Source organism: Dromaius novaehollandiae, chromosome 4, assembly GCF_036370855.1.
Source record: "Dromaius novaehollandiae isolate bDroNov1 chromosome 4, bDroNov1.hap1, whole genome shotgun sequence".
Classification (NCBI taxonomy): Eukaryota; Metazoa; Chordata; class Aves; order Casuariiformes; family Dromaiidae; genus Dromaius; species Dromaius novaehollandiae.
In genome coordinates this window covers 20,405,574-20,427,808 of record NC_088101.1, presented here as the reverse complement: position 1 = coordinate 20,427,808, position 22,235 = coordinate 20,405,574, and the positions used below count along the sequence as shown (strand labels likewise).

The 22,235-nt window shown below is 37.4% G+C and overlaps 1 protein-coding gene across 6 annotated transcripts in view; it reads left to right on the top strand.

The window, feature by feature from the left end:
• Positions 1-22,235, top strand: part of TBCK (TBC1 domain containing kinase) — a 114,446-nt gene that overhangs the window by 75,356 nt on the left and 16,855 nt on the right. For all 6 annotated transcript variants that reach the window (XR_010388912.1, XM_026108633.2, XM_064510549.1 and 3 more), the window contains 2 exons: positions 2,367-2,542; positions 20,359-20,534. Coding sequence is in view for 5 of the 6 variants with exons in the window: in XM_026108633.2 (XP_025964418.2) it covers positions 2,367-2,542; positions 20,359-20,534 (352 nt within the window). In the remaining variant the exon portion in view is untranslated. The remainder of the gene's footprint in view (positions 1-2,366; positions 2,543-20,358; positions 20,535-22,235) is intronic.

Sequence of the window (22,235 nt, the reverse complement as noted above, 5' to 3'; positions counted from 1 at the left end):
TTTTCAGAATGGATTTCTTTTGGAATTGTGCAGCTTGTTTCTAGCAGGTATATTTGGATAGTCTGTCTCAATATATAACTTTGTCAGTTTAGTCTGATTTCTGCTTTCATCTTTTTCGTAACTTTCTATTGCGCTATATAGTTCCCTTTCCATCCCCTAATTCTTGGATTTCAGTTTGAGATGTTTGCAGGTGGTTATGCTCTCCCACAATGAATGTTACTTGTGCTACTAAAAATTATATTCTGCTTTTTTTTTTTTTTTTTTAACCTGCTAAATTCTACTTTCATCTCACTTTTTACAAAGGTACAGCTAAAGTTTCCTTAGTAGTCTGGTATGGTATGCCAAGAATTTCAGGAGACATGGCTGTAACTCACTGTAGAATGAACCAGTGTCTACAGAAGAACAAAACCCATAAACATATGGGTCTTGACCTGAATTTCTAACCTTTCTATAAATAAAATCTTAAGAAATACAGGAAAAGTGTGACTTTATTTAAAGTGTTAGTGTATTCTGAGCTCTAGTAGTAATGCTACTGAAAGGCATCTTCTGTCCTTACCTGAGATTAGCAATTCTTTGTGAATTTTTCTGGTCTTGGATTTTCCTTGAGGGTGAAACTAAATAGCAGCTTTCTGTTGCAATATGTACAAAATTTAAAAAAAACTAATACATTTTCATCACAGAATTGAAAAAAAACTAATACATTTTCATCACAGAATTGAAAAATTGTCAGTTGCTCTTGAGACAGCTCTTTGTCCATTTATCTCTGGCAAATATTGCCCCATGTAGTTGGGGAGCCTGACATGGTTAAGGAAAATTGTGGTTTACATTGACATTTGCAAGAAGGTTTTAGAGCTGGGATTAAAATTTGTCAAGCTCTAGCTTTACTCCTTGATTTTTCTGAATTTTGGACCCAAGAAAGCACATAAGCATACTATTTTTAATGGGATTAAAATATGTACTCAAGATTTTATCCTGCCAGAATAAAGACAGCTTTTTGAATGGGAGATTAATGGATGGCATCTTTTGTTCAGATTTTAAACAAAATAACTAATCTCATCCAACTAGAATATTCTGCTTGAGGTTTCAATCTCAGCTTTTTTTCTCTCACCACCCTGTTAATGACTGAGGTTTCTGGAGTCAGTCAGACAAAGACAGACAAAGTTCAGGTGCGGTGTGTTGTTTTTGTTTGTTGTTGGTTGGGTTGTTTTTTTTTTTTTTTTTTTAAGAAATTGATGCCTCAAACTTCCAAATTGAGAGTGCTGTAGTAAACTATCTAAGATGCTCGGAAGAGATGCAACAAATGCTAGCATACCTGTTGCTTGTCTGAAGCACTACACTAGGTTTGTTATAAAGTGTAAATTAGGTTTTTTGGTTTTGGGTTTTTTCCTCTTCATGAGATGGCAGACAGGAGAAGCAAAATTGGCAAGTCTTCTTACAGTGATAGAAAAGTAAATGTTTTTCTGTTACATCCTGTTAGAAGAGAGACGTGTGGGATTTTAGCATTACAGAAATTATGTTTGTAGTAGGATCACTTAATTTTTTTCCTGTTTTTCATTATGCTTTGGTAATTTTCATCTGACTACAGTTTATTTTGGGATGCTTCCCCCTTAACAGATGTTTGCTATCCTCCCAAGTTCAGTAATCCTTTGTCACATATGGCACGTCACTCCTTCAGCCAGAATGTTCTCCTGTGAGTTGGGGGATGGGGGTGGTAGTGGTTGGGTTTTGTTTTGTGTTAATAAACTGCTCTAAAACAGATCCATTGTATGTGCCATCAAGCACAAACAATGTTAAGATTTCCTGTTTTCCACCAAAGGAGTAGCATATAGCTTTGTGAAAGCAAGAGGCCGCACAAAGTTCAACAACTTTGTTTTGCTGGAAGCTTTCAATTTGGCTTGTAGCAGCTGTGTAACTGACAAGCAGGACACTCAGTTGGTCCAAAAGGCCATACGCTGCGTGAAGCACATGCTTTTGATCTCCTACTGCATGTACTTACATTCGAGTCCTCAGTCTCACGTGCAAACACATTTAATGAAGATACCTTCCTGTGACTAGGCTTTGATTTTGTTTCCACCATTGCATTGGTTACAGTTCTTTCAGACTTCTCTGAAACTGCTTGTGCTTTCATATGCCTGAGGATAAAATTAATACCAAAAATAGGCCTTGTTAGTTGTTTATAAAAATTGCCAAGTGCTTTTTGAATGGAAAAATATTCATGAAAACTAAATGCTTTTAGGACTGATAGAGAGTGGTAGAAATATAGATGGATATGTGTATATTCATTCAGCAACGTCACAGCTCTGTTAACCAGCTTTACCGATTTTTCACACTTGCATTTCTTGTTTGTACTTTAAATCCTTGGTCAGAGATTGACATTGAGCGTTGTGTCCGTGAGTCAATCAACCTATTTCGCTGGACCCCAAAGAGTGCTACGTACAGGCAATATGCACAGCCTCCACGACAAGGCGGTGAGAGCAACGGCACAAGAAGTTCGATGTCCTGCCTTTCAGCAGACTATCATGAAGCGCCTAAAAGCGACCTGGTAAGTGCCCTGGACTGTCTGTTCTTGGCCTTGGAGGGGAAGACATGATCGCCAGGCGCAGTTTGCCCTTGGAAAACCACCCTCCACTCCCCCATTGTCAAACGTGTTTGTTCACCCTTGCCTTCTTTTAGAACAAAACTTCATTTGTTATGAACATGTGGTTTTTTTGCAATAACCCTGAGGAGCTCATGAAACTCTTGATCCTATTGTCAAAGCAGTCATGATTAATAGTTGTTAGATAATTTTCAAATGTTACCATTTTAAAGTTTAAAATAGAAGTGGTTTGTCTACTTCTAAGGAGGCCGGAGGAGGAGGTACAAGGTAAATAGATCATTTTTACTACGTAGTTGCAGCGTTGTTCAGTGAAATACCAGTTAATGAGATTATTGTTCATCTTGCTTGACAATCCAAAACAAGATTATTAGTCTTTTTTCTGCACTTAAAGAGTTCATGTAAAAATTGCAGCTGGTAAGCTCATGTTTCTCTCTCAAACAGCTGTCATATGGAAGTGCTGCTGCTCTTCAGTTAGGGTAGTTAACTCAATACAGGTGATTTTAGGACTCTTGTTAATGTTGTCAGGGTGTGTTTGGGGGGTGTTTCTTGTTTTAATGAATATAACAATTGTTTACTGTTGCATAGAAAAAGACTCTTGGTATCTACTAATGTGTTACTGATTTGGACAGTACAGACACACTAGAGCTTGCTTTGCACTTGGAACTGGTTACTTAATTGCAAGCCAGGTTCAGGTTATCAGCTGTACAGCCCCCTTAGTTCTGTACTGACGTTCCGACTTTGTTGGTAGCCCATACATGGTGGAGTAAGGTTGTTCAGGTTGCATGTTTCTTCTATCCTAGCCTTTTTCTTATTTAAATTTATGCAGTAAAAAAAAAAAAAAAAACACAGCAAATCTTAGTTGCTGGCACTTATGTTGCTGCTACCATACACAGGGGTTTTACATGTTTGTCACATGATCTGATTTGCTTTATCAGTTAGTGGGCAGTGTTAGAGCCTGTGCTATGTTATTAATTCTGATGAAAAGTACAATGCAGTGAATGAGGATTAACTGCTCTGAAACGTAGTGCTTTATTCCAGCTTTTCTTCCCCTCCCTTTTTTTTTACTTCCTGTTCAGCTTTGATGTCTTCCACTGTGTATCTGTTACTTGTACTTGATATCTTGTCCTTTTAATGTTAGAGTGACCGTTTTTTTTTTTAACTTTACTGTTTTAAACTTCAGTTCTTTGAAGGATGTGCCAATAAAATTATTTCTTCTTGTGCCGCATCTCTGCCTCTCCCATCTCCTGCTTCTTCGGTTCTGTGGTGTCGTTTGTTACCACAGCAGGCTAGCGTCCAGGGCTTAACTGCAGAAGTACAAACAGGCTTTATTTTTAGGAAAAGAATAGTAAAAGAATAGTGAAAGAATAGTTTCCCAGTGAAAACGGGGTAACTGGGAAGTGATGCAGGCAGCAGGCAACTCTGACTGCTTTTTCCACCCTCACATGTCAAGTTAAAGGTATGGCTCAAGTTATTGTGACAGGTAATATGTAGATTATTCCTGTATTCTTCTTGCCAAGAAAAATTAGTAGATAAGAGTGTATCTTCATTAAGTAGTTATTCAGCTCAGTAAAGATGAAGTTCCCTTCTTTTTCCAGTAAAATCTGATGTTTGCTTCCCTTGTCAGATACACCATCTGAAGTTAAGGATGTTGGTGATTTGAAGTGATTCCTTTCCTTCCTCTCAGCACTATAAATCAACTTAGTCTTTTAAAAAAAATGAAGCAGTATTTTTTTTCTTTCACTTTCCCCTAGAATGAGAATCGATTCATGACTATGTTACAGTAGTAGGGGAAAGATACACACATCTGCCATATCTGTTTAGTCAATTGCATTAGGTTTTTAGAGGCTTTCCATCTTCTTTTCCGAACTAGTAGGAAACTAAGTAGCGTATTGTCACTAATGTGTATTTTAGAATTTAAAAAGTCCTTAAATCTAAGTATGATGCTCGGTCATTTTCTTGTTTTTTACTTTGGTCTTATTTTTAATGCTATTACTATATTATCTGGGAACCTTAGCCACTGATCCAGGATTCCAAGTGCTAGACTTGCAGATGCAGGACAAAATGGAACTCCAAGGAACCTACAGGAGTTAAGGATTATAGTCGAGAAATAATAGGTGGATGTAGAAGGGCAATTGGGAAGCAAAATGAAACAACAAGAGCATACTAGTGGTTGTCATAAAAGAAGACCTTGTGCATTTCAGCCAGCATAATAGCTGAGATGTTGTTCAGGAGATATGTAGAGGGGCTTTCTGAAGGAACTAAGGGCTGCAAATTTATATAATAATTCAAGGAGGACCTTAGGAGGTCCTCTAGTATGAATTCTTGCAGAAAGCAAGCCCAACGCTGAATTCAAACCAGGTTGCTCAGGGCTTTGTCCAGTCGGATCATGAAAATTTCCAAGGATGGAGATTATACAGTCTCTTTGGGCAAGCTGATCCCATGCCTGGACCTAATTCTAATGGTAAAAATGTTCTTTGCGTTTGTGCTAGCTTTTCCTAATGTCACGATGGCAAGACAGTACATAAACAAGTCTCCTCAGTCCTGAGGATGTGCTTGTGCCTTTCTGTGTCCAAGCAGAGTGAAGACGCTCACAAGTATTAAGGAGTGAAAAGGGAGAGAGCAGCAATCATGTACTGAATTGGTAATTAAAACAAGATTTACACTTGTAATAGAGGGGAGGAAAATCCATTAATCTGGGTCAAGCAAAACTTCTTTCAATGTTCTTGTTTCCTGGGAATTGTACTGTGGGTCTTTTTTTCTTTTTTTTTTTTTCTTTCTTTTTTTTTTTTAAGATAGTAATTTTTCTTTCATGCCAGAAATTCTGTTTGTTTTTAATGCCAGTAACTAGGCTCATCCATCCCATAATTTCCAAGAAATCAAGCTAATGAAAAATAAATGCTGTAGCTTCTGTTGCCTTCTCTTTAGTTTGTACTTCTTCCTCCTTGATAGTCAAGCATTTTTCATTAACAATAGCGTAACAGTTGCTTGTGTTTCCTTTGAAGCTTGAGAGAGTTGGACTTTTTGTGTAATACTGTAGTTTTTTAGTTCATATTGTGGAGGTGTCTGTAATTTATACAGAAATATATTAATATATTCAGTATTTTCTGTAGCAAAAAGGAAATTAATCACATCACAACTGAGTGGAAGGAAAGCAATTGATACAGGAAGCTCTAAACTACAACTGTTTACTGTCATGTGCTGTCCTCTTTGTTAGATTTTGACACATATATGAGCTAAGTGTGTTATGGTTCTGTCAGGGGCTACAGTCCAGACTTCTAAAAACGCATGCAGCTTGAGCCATTAACTAGGTATATGTCTTTTTATAACCGGCTTTGCACCTCTGGATATTTGTCTTTAGAAGATGACACTTCTCAGGGATTTGAGCAACATTGCTAAGAAAATTTTGAATTCTTGTCATTCTCAGTGGAAAACAAATTTACATCCAAAAGGTTTTTTCTTCAGGGTGTGGGGAGATGTTTATTTTATTTTTTTTCTTTTTATTACCTTAGTCCTGGAGTTATCTTTCCTTCCTATTTCTTCAGTCATGTCCTCTAATACAGTTTGCTGCCATGGGAAAACTTTCTTCTATTTGAAAGCAGTGGAATCCGAGTGCAATCTTCATTGTCTGTAATGGGTTTTAGAAAAGTCTGTTGTGTCCTCGCTGATCAGTCTAGCTCTTAAAAGCTACATCCTTGTTTCCCCCTTATCTAATTGGTCATTAGGTAGAACAAGCACTCTGCACTGTGCTTGTCTCCAGTTTTATATTGGTTGTCCACCTCTGTGGGTTCATGTGGGTTCACATCTGAAGGAAGTTTATGACTTCTTGAAACTTAAGTGTTTAGTGTATTTAATTCTAAACACTGGCTGTCTCCGACTCATATATTTATATTTTCCTTCTAAGCTGCTTCAGTTTGTCTCTTAAATACTTTTTATTGGCTACGCAAATATTTGTGTATATCAGCATGTTGGGTTTTGTTAATAATAATATGAGAAGTATTTGCCCCAGGTGAACACTTTTCCCCCCAAACCAGTAGCTAGTAAAAGCAAAACTGTTTTAACTCTCTTTATCATTAGCATTGCCTAGTTTTCATTTTAGGTGCATCTATTTGCAACTTCAGTAACAGGCTTGAGTGCTCTTCTCCCTCCCTCCTGGACTTGTGTGTTGCTTAATCTTTTACTCTTTCAGCCAGTAAGCATATTTCTACTCAGATAAAATCTCAAGGAGGAAATAGTTTCAAGAAGAATGTATATCTTAAGCTGATTGTATGTTTCTTCTGAGAAAGATTGAGTCAATAATAATAATAATAATAATAAGGAGAAAAGCCCTTGAAATTCACTGCTGAATTTGATTACAATTTACTTAAATTTGTGACTGTAATTTGTTGTTGACCAGTACGCTGATGAATTTTTCTTACCCTCTCTGATTCATGAAACTTAACTTTCATGCCCTGGAAACTCCCCAAGTGTTCCAGATTTTCTTGAATGTCTGGGAGTCATAAAGACAAATATCACTTGTCATGTAAGAACTTTCAGCTATGCTGCATCTCTCTTATTATAGACATGATAGTTGTATGCTCCGACATACAAGTGAGAGAATGATGCAGGGTTTTTTCTATTTATGAATGTGTGCTCAGGTCTAACAGATGGACTCCCGGAAATCTGCAGGCTGATGCAATTAATCTTTGGTCTTTTTTTCTGCTGCTTGATCTCTTTTCAAGGCAAGGAGTTCTTGGTGGATGTTGGGCCTTGAAGACATACAGCTAGAGAAAATTCCACTCAGATAGTTCTTGACTGGCATCCTCAGACTGATGTAAATGCCACCAATCTGGTTCAGCTTTTCCTTTTTGAAGAAATAGAAAGGGAAATACCTATATGGGAAAGTGACTTAAGAGCTAAATGAAGCAGTAAAAAGATGGCAAATATTTGTGCTTTATCAAAACTGGTAGGAGCAAAGTTTCTTGATGACAACTTTTCTATGCATTCAATCAAGAGTTGCTCGAGTGACATGCTGCTTACAGATGTAAGTTGAGGCCTATTTGCTATTGACTAAATATGACAAAGCTCCATTGCTTTTAATGGATATTAAGTACCTAAGTTATATTTGTCCATATAAAGTGTATTGGCTACGTTTATTTTAAGCCCTTGAATCATTGGTGTGTAGACTCCATCTCCTTTTTTGATAAATTTAGGTAAATCTAAAAGCATGGTGAGTAGCATACACCCATGTTTCTCCTTCAGTGTACCAGCTAAGAAATATCCAAGTGGACTATGTTGTTCATAGCAGCTATTATATTCCATCTTGAGGGTCTTGTGATTGCAATGACCCATTCCATGTTTATTTTCACATTCTGCTTTTGTAGGAAATTTGCTTTTGTTTTCTTTTCCTTGTTCTACTATTCAACAGAAAGTCCATCTTCAACTTTATATTTAGTTCATATTGTGTAAAGCATTAACTTCCTCATCAAGATACAATTTAATGTTTCTAATGTATTTAGAAGGTGCCTCTGATGCTTCTCTTTTTCTGATTGTAACTGCTAGCAGCTTGAGTGAGAAATTGGGCTTATTTATAATTTTTTGAGATGCCATGCTTAAATCTGTGTTGGTTAAAATACACTTTTTTAAGTTACCTGCTGGTGGGTGGATAAACAGTTTGCTGTTTAATTAGGCATGTCATAATTAGCACATCTGTTTCTGGCAAATGTTTTTTGGATTTGTTGGAAGCTTCAAAACTTTCCCTGGGTATTGGTTAGCTTTTCAAAGTTTTTTCATATCTGTAAGTCAGGCAGCCGGTAACCAAAGTGGCGAGTATAAGCTGTTTCTGCTGCTTTAGTTTTGTTTCCTTGTTTTTTGTTGTCTTTTGTTTGGCTGGATTGGGTTTATTGTTTTCCAACTCCTCTTTAGCAGTTCCAGAAGAACAGATTTGCCCTCCTGTCATTCTTACAATTACATCATATTAGCATCCTTATTGCAATCAAAAAGAGTCCAGGAGTTAAAATATCTGACTGTTTAGTTTGAGCTTATTTTTGTTGTTTCTTCCGGAACTTACCTATATTTTGTAAGTTCTCAGTTCCTTGACAATTTGAAGATAACCGAAGTGGTGTCTCTGTGGTCCAGCACATCCTCTCAACTGCATGTTTACACTCATTCCTGCTTTCTCCCAGCGCTGGAGCTAATTTGTTTTTTGCTGACCTGTGTGTGCGAGCTCCAAACACATTGAAGACCCACTGACTAATGGCAGGTTACTGGTGGTGGCTAAATTTCCATCTCTGGCACCAGTCAGACCTTCTAATTTTCAAGCTGATTTTTGTCACTGTAGCATTTAACTGAAGAAGAGAACTTAACAGAAGAGAGCTCATAGATTTTGTACTCACTTGCGGAATTTAAATGAAAAACTGGGTGAATACGAGTGTTTTCCCAATCCTGCCATTCTTAGTGATCATTAGCTGTTTGCCATATGTAGAAAAGGAGGATGGGGAGTCACAGAGGTTATGTCTTAAGATGTGGTCCAACATAATAAGCCATGTTAGAAACCTGTCTCTAAATGACTATTAGAGTTGCTCTGCCATTTTTTTCCTAAATTCTTTTTAGTCTTTTTTCAGGGCTATTAAAAGAGCAATTGCATTCTTAATTCAAATGATGTGTTTGAAGCTATGGTTGCTATGTATAAGTGTTGCTGCAGAGCTCTGTGTTTTTGATCCAAAATAATATTTCTAGTAGTTAAGATTCAGCAAGTACTGAGGTTTAAATTGTCTTGGAAATTCCATAACATTCTGCAGGTTAAATTAATTGAAGAAAGTGTTGTAGCATTTCTTTACTCTGCTTGATTTTAAAAATATGAATGTATTTTGTTATGTTTTGGGACTTTTTCCATAGAAGATAAGGCAGTAAATCAATTGCCAGAGTAGATAAAACAAGAAATACACTGACTTAGTAAATAACTGATTCTGAATGTTAATTGAAGAGTCTCTAATGAATGTTGTGGTTGTTTTTTAAGTTGTAATCTAAAGAGCAATTTTTTTAATTGACATAAACTGATTGTAACAAATACGCTGTGTTCTTTCTCAGTAGAGTTAAAGGATTATGTTTATAATAATCTAAATGTTATTGAGATCAAACTTCAATAGTTTATTAGGCTCCTACTTAGATCACATTTAAGGATTGTAAACATATTTTGTGTGGACTTGGCTTTTGAGTCTCCTTGGAATGTGCTTGGTTGCTGTGAATGTAGACTGGAGCAGTTGAAGCACTCTCTGTTGCAGCCTTAGGCTCAGGTTCTGGATTTGCTGGTTGTCTGAGCAGCTCTTCCTCGCAGAACTTTGCAATTATACCCGCTTTGAAGTTTAAGGCTAACTTGACCTTTTTGACCTCCTGTGATTAGAGTTCCTTGAATGATTAACAAACATTCTTTTTTTCGCCTTTCTACCTGTAAACTTAAAGATCTAGCCAGTTATCTGTCTGTATTTTGCGGGACTGCTCTTTTTTGATTCTGGAATTTTGGGAATTTTTTTTAAGGTCATATTTCAGGTCTGATAGCCTTTGATCAATTAAATGTTAGGGGTTTCTTTACCTCCCCCCCTTCAATTTTGGTATGTTACTGGGGAGAAAACTAAAAAAAATCACAAGCAATAGCCACTTTACGGTAGAATAACAAATACGGAAGCTATTCTCACCAACCTCTAAGGTGTGCAAGTTATTGAAGGCGTGAATTGTTTACCAGAGGAAGAAAGGATCAGGCCCATAATAAAGTACTAAACATAATGCAGATCAGTCAGTTATGTTACAGCCATTAAAGGTTTGGATTTGAGACAACTGTCTTTTCCCTTCTTCTCCCAGTCTTGGCCTCCATTCGGTGTGTCCTGTTAAGACATTGTCTGAAATATTTACTGTGACACTGATAACCTGTGGGTTAGTCCTTGCCAACATAAATTATTGGGATATTGAAATGAAAAACTGCCAATATTTTATCTGCCTATCTGTGCTCAAGACTCAGCTGTAGTTGATGGTTTTAATCTGAGCTCTGCAGAGTGGCACAGTGATTTTTGCCTGTGGTTTTTTTTTTCCATTTGCCTTGGCTGATGCCAGTTTTCCTCACTGATTATTGGTGGATGATTTCTGTGCTGCATGAACTGGTACGGTTCAATTCTTCAAAATTTGGTGTTGTATGAAAGGCCGGAGCAGAGCCTTATAGTATAACTAGGTTTTAGCAAGAAGGAATCTTTGCTTTGTCTTGCTGAAGATTTCTGTAGATTAACGTTCTTTCAATAGGAGTTCTCTCCTGTTGAGTTGTCTTGGACTGCCGGCTATAAAATCAACTTTTACATGAAGTCGTCTGTGGCTTCAGCTCCGAAGATCGCCAAATAGCTAATGACTTTTCTATTCCTGTTTTCTGTAGTACTAAATTTGTTTCTCCAAGACTGAGAATATTCTTCAGTAAAGATGAAACTTAAAAACAAAACAAAACAACAAAAATTATTCTGAATTCAGAATAACTTGTCAGACTCTGCATTGTGAACTTGCTTTGGACTTAAATCCCTTTTGGATGTATTTCCTGTTTAAAATACAGATAAATTTCACGGTCAGAGTAAATTATTTTCAGACACTTCCTCTCTTTTCGTGCATGTCCCATGCATGGGTAGTATTAGCAAACAGTTGCCATACTGTTTTAATAATTTACATGGTAATTATTTATTGAGTTGCTAAGAATATGATGTATCGTAAAGTTAACATAGGCCTGTGAGCTCCTGAGGGGAGCAGAATTTCAAGCTGTAATTGTCCTGAATAGCAATGTCTGTCTGAAGACACAGCTGTCACTTCATTCGTTTTCACATGTTTTAGCATTGAACCCAGTTCTCTTTGAGAAGCAAGACTAGTGGAAATAGATCTTTCTGGCGACCAATATAAATACTTGGTGTGGCTTCCTGGGTGACAGTTTTATTTCATTCTGCATTAAATAATCTATATTTTATCATAAAGATAGTGGCCTATGCCTAAAAAAAGAAGAATGAAACAGCAGCACTGGGCCTATGTGACTTTACTTCAAGAGAGAAGTAATTCTTAGAAAACACCCACTGGGTGTGCTAAAGATATGCTTTAAGACTAGCGTGATTCTGGAAAGCTTAGTGCCTTGTTCCGCTTCTGATAAGCGCAATTAGATATTGCAGAGAGAAATGGTTCTCTTGATTACATTTTTTCTGTGCTTGTAGCATTAGAAGGCAGTGCAGTTTGGCAGAAAATTGTGAAGTTAGGTTTTGGAGGAGAAGTGAATTTAAGGATCTCAGGAGTTTATTTCACACCCAAGTACATGCAGATGCAAGGCATAGCTGTCTCCTGCCCATCACAGCAAAACTAATTCCAGCATGCACTAACTTCTGTGTATGCAGAAGTTTCACTGCTGAGAAAGTTATGCCTGTAGAGCATGCTGCTTTGTAACAGTGCCGTTGTGAAAGTGTAATAAAAATGAATTTTCAGAACCTGGCAAAGAGGTGTATTGTGTGGGAGATGATATATTTATTTCTGTCAAAGACAGAGGGTGGTTTGGTTTGGATTGGGTTTTTTTCCTCTACTCTCCTGGGCTCTGCCCTAGCTCATTTTTTGCATGCTCTCACTCTCTCATGCTCTTCTTGGATCTCTGCCTTAGGCTAACTTTGAATCTAGGATTCCATCACATCCTTCTCCTAATGCACCTCAGACCAGACTCAGTGCCTTGTTTTTCCTCAGTTGAGTCAGTTTGCTATGTTTTTATGACCTAAAGATATTAGCAAGTGCCTTGAGAAAATGAAAGATTTTCCTGAAGGCAGTTCTTTTGTCTAGTCCTGTTGCTGCATTCTTGCAGTTGATAGCTCAGTTTGGTTTCAGTATGAATTGATTAGATCAAATGAATTAGTTGTTTAGATCAAATTAATTTAGTTTTTCTGACTGTTTTTGGCAGGAATCATAGCATTTATGAATTTCTCTTGGTGACTAAGAGCAGTATACAGTTGGAGTAAGTTTGGCTGGTGGCCTATGTTATCATGTCCACGTCGTCTTAAGATGATAACATTGGCAGATGAGAAAAGGAAAATAACATATAACTTTCTACCTGTGCAGAATGGGCTCAATGATCAACTTTTGCTGAAGGCTCAGCATTGAAATCAACATGCATTCTTTTAATTATGCTGTCTCACATAGATCAGTTTCTGCAAATGTGAATGAATGCATTTAAGTTGGTGTGTGTAGGTAACGCACATAACACCACTCCTCTTAATAGTCACTAACAAAGGTAGAATTTGAGCAGTATGCTTTGCTCTTTAGTAGGCTCCACAGTAGTGAATAACTGAAAATATCCCAGAGCTGTGCTGACATTACTTATTCAGTAAATAGGAATTGTGGATAAACAGCAGCTATAGTTGAATCCTAAAATATGATTTTTTTTCATCTGTAATTGCCAACCCCAAGTGAGATACATGATCACATTGTGATGGAGAAGGAATTGCTCTTCCTCTTGCAGTTTGAGATAGATGTTGTTGGTTTTGTTTTTGTTTTTTTAACAGTGCAGGGGAATCTCTGTACCTGTCACATCCAAAGGGAACAGTATCTATCAAGAGGACAAAACAGTCACCAGGGGAAGAGGAGATTTGTGAAATTGTTCTTGCTGCTTTTGGTTCCGGTTTCATTTCACATAAACCCATCTTGTGGGTGTTTTCAGGCACAACTAGATTATGGATTAACTTTATAATTTAAAATGTTTCTCTGTGGTGGTGAGAAGTGTTTACCCCTTTTATCGAATCAGAGGTGATAACTAATGAGACTTTGCTGCATGCCTTCCTACGTGCGTGCAAGGAATAATTTGCCCCTTTGCTCTGGTGACTCAGCTTATTCACCCAATTATGTTAGTCTAGAGGGAAAAAGAGATTTTCTTAATAAGAGCTACTTAGACAAGCAGAGTTCACTTACATTTTGTAGACTGCAAAGGAGCCAGGCTGCAAGCTGGGTCATTGTGCTTCCTAAAAAACTCCTTGGGTCACAGGGTCCCGCCAATTAGGCTGGCCACAGAGCAAAACCCCTGTCATCTGTCCCATTGGAAGCACACGTCGTGAGATTTTTGTCTCTGACCCTTTATGGTGCTGCATCTTGTTACTGGAGAGGATGCTGTGCTGCCGGAAGCACAACAGGCGAGAGGTGTGGGGGGGGGAGTCAGGATGGTGGAGGGGGTAGAAGATTGGAGCTTGCACGCCCGGAAATAGGGCAGACTTGAGAAATAGGAAGTATAGGGAGATGGGGAGGGTGGAGAGAATAGGGTTTCAGTGTCTTGACTTGGAAATAAGAGAGACAGTATGATGGCAGGAGGACTGAATATGAGGCATTAAGTATGAATTTGGTGATGAGCTTGTGGGTAGAGAATCAAGACTGTCAACTGCCTGAAAAATTTTGGAAAACAGCTCCTAAGATGTGGAAGTTTGGCTGCTTTTCCTTTATAAGTAGTCCTGACTGAATATCAGAAAAAAAAATCATTCTTTTTATATTCAGATTTTTTTTGTGACTCCTTACTAATGGACATTTTCTCATTGTTCTGTCAAGCCTTTTTTCTGGGGAATGGGGTCAGTGGGATGGGACACCTTTTTCCTTTTTATTTATTTATCATTAGAATACCCCTCTTCCTCTGTAGGCCCCTTTCTGTCAGTAACGGTGGATTTAAGCATTATTCTTTCTCAGTTGGTACATGAGTAAAGCACTTTTTGCTCTCAGGGCATCAGAATTCAAGGCAGCAATGGGAGTCATTATGTTTGTTTAAAACAAAAAACAAAAAATCCATCAAAAGTAAACCTACAAAAGAGAATGTTCCTAGGAGATTAACTGGTGCCTTCATCTGCTTAATTATAAAGGATATAAACAAAAACATTTACATGGAAAATACTAAGTGGAAACACACTTGTCATGATTGGTTTCAGTGCATAAAATCCTTTTAGAAGATGCAGCTAAAATCCACAATGTTCTTATTTGATCTTGTTTTGGGATACTTCCTGAAAACTGACTTTGCCTGTGGTAAAAACTGCTTTTTGATAAAAACAGGATAGTAATGGCATAGCCTGACTGGCCAGATGCCTAAAAATTTGTCCTAGAGGGTCCTATTCTTGTTGTCTGTCCTCCCTCATTTTTGCACCTGTTTTCATCTGACTGCTGTGTTCTGATTTATGTAAAATAGGGCTGCTTTATACAAATGCATTTACCCCATAACTTCTATGATGGCACTGTGACCCAGAGTATTACATTTAGGTAAGAGTTGCTATGAAAATACATTAGCTTTCTTCAGTTTTGTTATGTAAAGTAAAAAGAGGCACAAACAACCATGTCTTTGCTGCAGACTAATGTGACCCTTGATTCAGAGTTGCAGCTGTTTGTGGTTGTTTTGTGAATCTGCTTTTGGCTGTTTTTGTGTTTAATCACTTCTTTAGAAATCTTTTAAAACCATTTTCTTCTAAGCTTGCATTAAAATGTTGTTGTTGTCTTACTCCTAGACGCACTTGTATACACTGATTTGAGAAATAAAACATTATGCTCCAAAATATGGAATGACATCTTCAGTGAAGCATGTTTTGTTATGAAGGACTTTGAAACTTTGAAAAGATTATTTTACTTGAACTCCAGATTTTAATTATATTGACTTTCAGAATTAAGTTTCTTCTATATTAAATTTGTTGTAATAAGTAATGCCATCTTCAAAGAGAAAAGGGGGGAACCCTGCTTCTACTCAGATAAAGCCATCCTTTTCCTGGATAAAAAGTTACTTTATAGTGCCTTTGTTTATCAGATGGGACTGCTAAGTTCAGGTCCAGCAGAACTAGAGCTCCTTACTTATTTTCTCAAAAATGTATATCTTCACGTAATAGCCAGGGTGAAATGCCTCTAAGATTATAGCCTAATGGAAAAATAGATAGGAGCTATGATTGTGCCAACCACGTGTTCTGGAGTGCTGTAATCTTTCTGAAGCTCAGCTTCTAATTTGAGAATGCTTAAGCAGCTTTAATTCCTAATATTAAAAAAAATTAAATTCCTAATGCCCATTTCTTTTTACTGAGAGCAGTAAATGCATATGGCTTAGCAATTCCCAGGCCTATTTAAAAATTAATGGGGTGAGAAGAATAAGTACTTTGAAGTGAAGAATTTAGGGTGTTGTCAGGGAAACTTGTGGGAGGTGACTAGACCTCAAACTTCAGCATTAGTACTCTTTTTTTTTTCCTATACCACGCTGCCAAATAAGCAGCCTTTCTTGATGAACAACTTCTTACAGCTGACTTGTCTAAAATAAGATCCCCCCTTGAAGATAGGTTATGTTAAAATAAGTCTGTTTCCTTTGCTTCAGTGTGACTTGAAACACACCTTATAAGACCTAAAAAACAAACAAACGAACAACCCCAAACCAGAAGCAACTCGAGCAGGAAGTTTGATATCTTAGCAAGCATGAACATGTGTGTGTTAGTGTGCAAATACGTGTGTGTGTTTCTGATAATTCTTACTTTTTTCTGAGCAATGATATGAAGTTCATCTCTGTATGTGGACACAGTTCTCCATTTCAGTACTATACTCAATATGCAATTTCTTAAAATAACTATGGAACCATGCTTTTATGAGAACGTTGACCAAACTGTTGGAACAATACAGAAGTGTGTGACTGGATTTTCAACTGCCCACTGGCCCAGTGCTTAAAGTAGAGATCTTATCTTTATTAAGTAAGGTTTGGGTTTGTTGGTTGGTTGGTTCTTTTTAGAAATTTTGTACTACGTCTACCTTGGAAAAGACACTTCTGTCTTTTCGTGTGGCTATCTTGGCTTTTTGGAACGTGTCCTCTTTGTACCTTCATGCAGTAAAAAGCGTTACTGAGCATGGAAATTCTGTTTGTGGGATATGTCTTACACTCTCTTCCGTGTGTAAATCAAACTAAAAGAAATTGCAGCTAGCAAATTCAGCAAGATACCTAAGCAAGTGTCCTGACTTGAAGTTGATGGGACTACCCACAACTTGAGTTTAGATGAAAGCCGTATCCCAGTTAGACACTACTGCATATTTACAATTTATTGGGTATTTGGAAGTGGTTGCTAAAAAAAAATTATCAGTAGCCATACACTTTTTCTGAGGAGGCAGCTAACCTTGCTCAAAAGGATTTGTTCTAAAATGCTCCCTTTGCCGCTGTTTCTTCTGATTCTTCGTAACTGGAAAGCAATGTCTAGCAATGACATGGGAAGGCCTAAACAGGGATTTAAGCCAGCAGTCGTGATTAATGTTAAGCTTTCTGTCTACAATGTCAGCCTGCCTGTCTTGCCTCTCATCTTTGTCCTTCAGCCAGGCTGAGGGGAAGAGAGTAACCTCTGAGGTGGTAGGTAACAGCTGGGGTTCTGTTGTGCAGAAGAGTAGGAAAGATGATTTGGGCTCTTTAGAGGCCTCATGAGCTGTCTAATCTTAAATCCAGTGCCAAAGTACAGGTCTAGGTGGCAGGATGGTGGTATGTATGTAAAGGAGCTGTGAGGAGGCCTAGGTAGAAGGATTGACAAGTTGGTGTTAGCCATGTTTAGCTTGAGCTGACAGACTGACAGTTTATTAGAGAATTCCTGTGAGAAAACTTCTGACATGGAATATGGTTGTAATCAGATACAGCAGATAAATGGAAATTTTTAAATGTAGTTATGAAAGACGATTTTATAAGTGCATGCATGTATTTCACTTCACTGTTTGAAGGAAAGAAATTACTCTGATAAAACAGTTGTTAAAGGATGGAATTGATTCAGCAATTCTATTTCCTAGCAGTCTGTCAAGGAGCTATAGGCCATAGGTTTATTCAAAGCCTATATTCAGATATTATATCACTGAATGTACGATATAGGTAGAGCTGGACATGCTTGGTCAGAAACACAGGAAATTATAGCAAAGGTGGTTGTAAAATTCACAACTGAATGTGTTTCTCCTTATTTTCAACCCAGTTAATTTGGGGGGAGGGGGGAAGTATGTTCTGGTTATTAAAACTTATTCACAGGACAGATGGTTTCTATCTGTGGAGCACTTCTTGTGGCTTTATACTTTGTAGATAAGGAAAATATGCTTTTATAGCCATACAGGTGAATTTTGACTTTTTTGGTTTCTACTGTGGAAAATGAAGAATACCAGACTTCAGGCTTCGTTCCTAAACTTTTATTCTTTCCTGAGACATTTGTCACATTTGCTGAATTGGACAAGAATTGTGTAAGTGAAAGTGGGAAGTTGTATAATCAGAGTACATCACAACGTAAATGTTTCTGAAGAAGACCTAATTCAGGTCATGTCAGCCAGCTGCACTGGCGTATTGTACGTTTATAATGCCTGGCTTTGCTACCTGAATGTTTATTGTTACTTGCAGTCCTCTGACCCTTCTTCAAGATTTGAGCTTTTGCCACAGCAGGCTTGTTTCACTTCCCTCCTCTGTGTTGCTCCACAAACGTTCTCTCAAGGGACAGGTTTGTTCTTGAGGAAGGTGTAGTGAAGTCTACTAGTGCTAGTCATGAGACAAATGAAGCTGTCCTGGCTAAATGTGTATTTGTGTGGTCACTACTCTTTCTACTTTGTTATCTTTCTTGGATATTGAAAACTGCTATTTGATGTGATGCCTCTAGAGGTGGGCTGCTGAATCCGTAAATCTGAAGTCTGTCAGAAGAGTTTGACTTTTTTCTTTCTTCTCCTCCCCTTTAATGCAAGTAATTTCCTTGGACTCCTTCTTAGGAATCCAGCCGCTCAACTGGGAGGTAGATTTGGGCTGCAAGGGGCGGGTGGCTGTGTCCTCAATCACACTGTTATTTTTACAGAAACAGGGTTGGGTCTGTGTTATGGAAACACACAGTAGGGGTCTATTTTATTGAAACAGATAGTGTATTATCTAGAAACTCGAGCATCTTTCTGATTATAATGTATTGTGACTTCTATTATTCTCAACTCAGGAGGAAATTATGTGCTGAGACTAGCAATTTCTGAGTTCTTGTGTTTTGAATACTGTAGCGCACAACAGAAAAGCCAGTTTGGTGGGTTAATATATTCCCTGAAGCACAACAGACTCTTGTCTGTAATTTTCAGTGCTTTTTGTTTTCCCGCTTCATCATGAAGGTACTTATAACTGCACAGCGGCTGACGAGGAAGTCTTTTTCTGGGACCTATCTCAGGAAATATCTCATAGAGCTGAGTCTTATGTCTGTGTTCTCCCTAGTGTGTTCATGGCCTTCCTCTCTAAACTTGAAATATTCCATGAATTAAATGGGAAATTCGTATAGAAACTGAAACAAACACTAGAGCTAGCAACAATCAGTTGAGCTAATACTAAGTAGTGCCTTCATTTCCTTCAGTGTGTTGCTCCTGTTCTCTTGAAATTTTTATGGACTTTAAACATGGTGTCTTGAGCCAGTGTGATTGTGGTAAACCAAAACCAGGTAAGAGATGCAATAGTTTTTCAAAGCATAAAATTTACTACTGCGGTACTTCTAGTGAAGTCCTCTATTTTTAACTGAGCTATATATACTCATTCTCAAAAGTAATACACTATAATGTTAGCTCCATTTGGGGTTGCGTTTTTCTGCACTTTCTGAAGTCCATCTGTGTATGCCTATGGTTTTATCTTCTGAACAACTGCAGAGCACACAAGGAAATCTTCATGAGGAAATGGTTAGCTATTAATGTAGATCTTTTTCCTCAAAAATAAGATATCAAAATAGTCTGAAGATTTTTCAAAAAATGCTCCCTGTAACAAATCCCAGCAATTCTGTTTGTTATTGTCTGCTGACAAGCCAGAAAAACTCGCTAGAAACAGCTGTAGACTTAGTTATAAACAGCTTTTGCCTCTGTTTGACCTCCTACACAGCAAGAGCGCAATGGTTGCACAAGACAAACCAATCCTATTGTAAGATGATTGAGCTCTACAAGTGCATCTTTGATGTATATAACTCTTGAAGTAAGTGGAGTTCCATAATGTTTTTCTGCATATGTAACCAATCTGTTAACTCTCTATCTGCTGGACTAAAGCATAACAAAAATAAGCTGCTTAAAAACTGTGATTTTTTTCATATTGAGTCACGGCACCAACAGAAAAAAAGTTCTTGCTGCAGAAGACTATATATAAGCATAATTTGTTAACTCCTTAACACCATGGTGCATGCAAATATGTTTTTAAATACATAGTGTATGAATGTTTCCGTAATGAAGCACTTTCAAAGCTTATTTGATATGAGGACCTTCTAGTGCAGATACATTTCTGGAAGTTCCACCATGGCAGCTGAGAGACTAAAGAAAAAAGTCTCACATTTGCTTATGTGATAATTGGAGAAATGACTGTAGAAATTTCTTAACTTTTAGATATTTGAATAGGTTTTGCTAACCCAATGTCTAAAGACAAAAACCTAGAGCCTGCTCCAGATATTTCTGTCTATTACATATAAAGGATCTGAGTTTGACCCTCTCGAACATGCTGGAGGTTTGCCTGTTCCTCATGCTTTTTCTTGGTAGGTTGGGATGAATTGGCTCAAGCTCGTTCTTCTGAATGATGGTGTAGTTGTAATGGTGTTCAGAGTTTCAGCAGTGTAGAACAGCTCTGAAGGAAAATGGAGGCACTGCTTCAAACAGTGTGGAACTATTTCTTGATGACCATATCATATCCTTTCTGTTGCAGTTTACAGATTTTTGTGTGTCAGTAATAATAAAATACAGAATTTTTCACAAAATATACTTCTTATGTCTCTAGTTTTATCACCTTTAATACTAATTTTCTTCTTTTAAAGTCTAGGGATTCTATCAAGCTGGATGATCTGAAGGCAGAAGTATCACCACGAATTTCAGCAGAAGATTTGATTGACTTGTGTGAGCTGACAGGTCCTAGTCATTCCAAAACACCTGTAAAGAAAACAAAATCTAGCAAACCAAAGCTGCTGGTGGTGGACATTCGTAACAGTGAAGAGTATCCTTCAAATCTAAGTGCAATCCATGCCAAATCATGCTTGTAACAATTACCTCCCCCTTATCTGGGGACAGTGTGATATTAGAATGGGAGGTAATAGGAAAGGGACATGTAAGGCACAGTAGAAAAACTGATGGCAGGTTTTAGTCATGGAGAGTCCTGGTTTTTACAGAAGAGGACAAACATTGTGTTTTTACCTTCACACTTTAAGCTGTGGCTCTAGTGAAACCACTTTGTACCAGTAGTGTATGAGTGCTTTAATGCTTCTTTTTTATAACTGTTTATGATTGTTATCAGCAGACCTTCCCCACTTAATGTGACCAAAATTTTGGAAGTGTAGGTGGCTTTCCACTTAAGTGAAAGGGCAATGAAGAAGGGTTGATAGCTCGTGTGCTTTGCCAGTCCCTTAGTGGAAAATCAATTCCTGTTGAGTGCTGCCTTGCTACTGTCAGGTAACATAACCTTGTGGCTGCCCTAATTTGTCCTGGAGCTTGCTCACAATCAGAAAAGGTCTAAACATATCTTGAATCTATCTCTTTATCATGGTTGCTACCCTGTCTACACCTTAATCTTTCATTTGTTCATTTTCAAATATGTGGTGCTTTAGGTGTGGAGGTTATTATGTTCTTTTTTTGAAGCAGCCTAATTAGGGGGTAGGGTTGGGTTGTTTGTTGGAAGGGGAGTTCCTTCTTACAGATGTGCTTTACAAGAAATATGCATCTTCATCAACATCCATCCAGAAGTGGGAACAATAACATGATTTTATTAGATGCAGCTCTTAACATGCTAGGGAATATACTTATTACTGTTTTATATCATTTTTAAGTGCTGCTCTTTTCGTAATAGCAAAGGTGATGTAAATTGTTGCCTTTGAGGGAGGTGTACTCTTAACTTACTGGGTGATAAGCTATAATTCTTACTAAGCTGGGTCTAAAGTCTCACGCTAGCAATGATACTCCACAGACAAATAACGAAGGAAGTATCATGAGATTTAGTTAACCTTCTACTCCAGAAAGGAGAATCATTCCTGTTACATACATGGGGCTTGGTTTTAAAGACCTCCTGTGATAGAGATCCCACAGGCTCTTCACTGGTGAAGTGTCTTTACTGTTAGGAAAAAAACCAACTTCCTCATGTTTAACCTACTACTGCTAACTTATTGAATGTGTATGAGAAAAGAAGTGTAAATTCTAAACAGTGAAGTGAATACCCAAGATTTCTAGGTTTCTGTACTTTCTTAAAAGGAAAGTAGGATTACTAGTGAGGCTTTTACACTGATTAAGTTGTTGCCCTTTAATGATGGATCAGGGCTAAATATTTGGGCTAAAATATATGGTAGAAGTTTAAATGTTTTTAACCTGTTTTTTTAATCAATTTGTAGTTTGTTGAAACACTATTTTAAAGGTGGTTATATATCCAGAAAAATAATGCCATAAGTATTCTTCTCTATTAAATATTTAATAATATTTATGACAAGTTATGGTGAAGCAGAATAGTAGATAGGATTTTTACTATGTAAATAGAAGTAAATTTATTGTTCACATTGTAAACTGAATTATATAATTGGAAGATTCTGAATTAAAACAGTTATTTCCAAGGAGTTATAATGTTACTATATGCCACACTTGAACTTGTTTTACCTAGACAAATCATATCATAAAATTGTCAAAGGAACATAAAGTATTTTTTATTTTGCTTGCA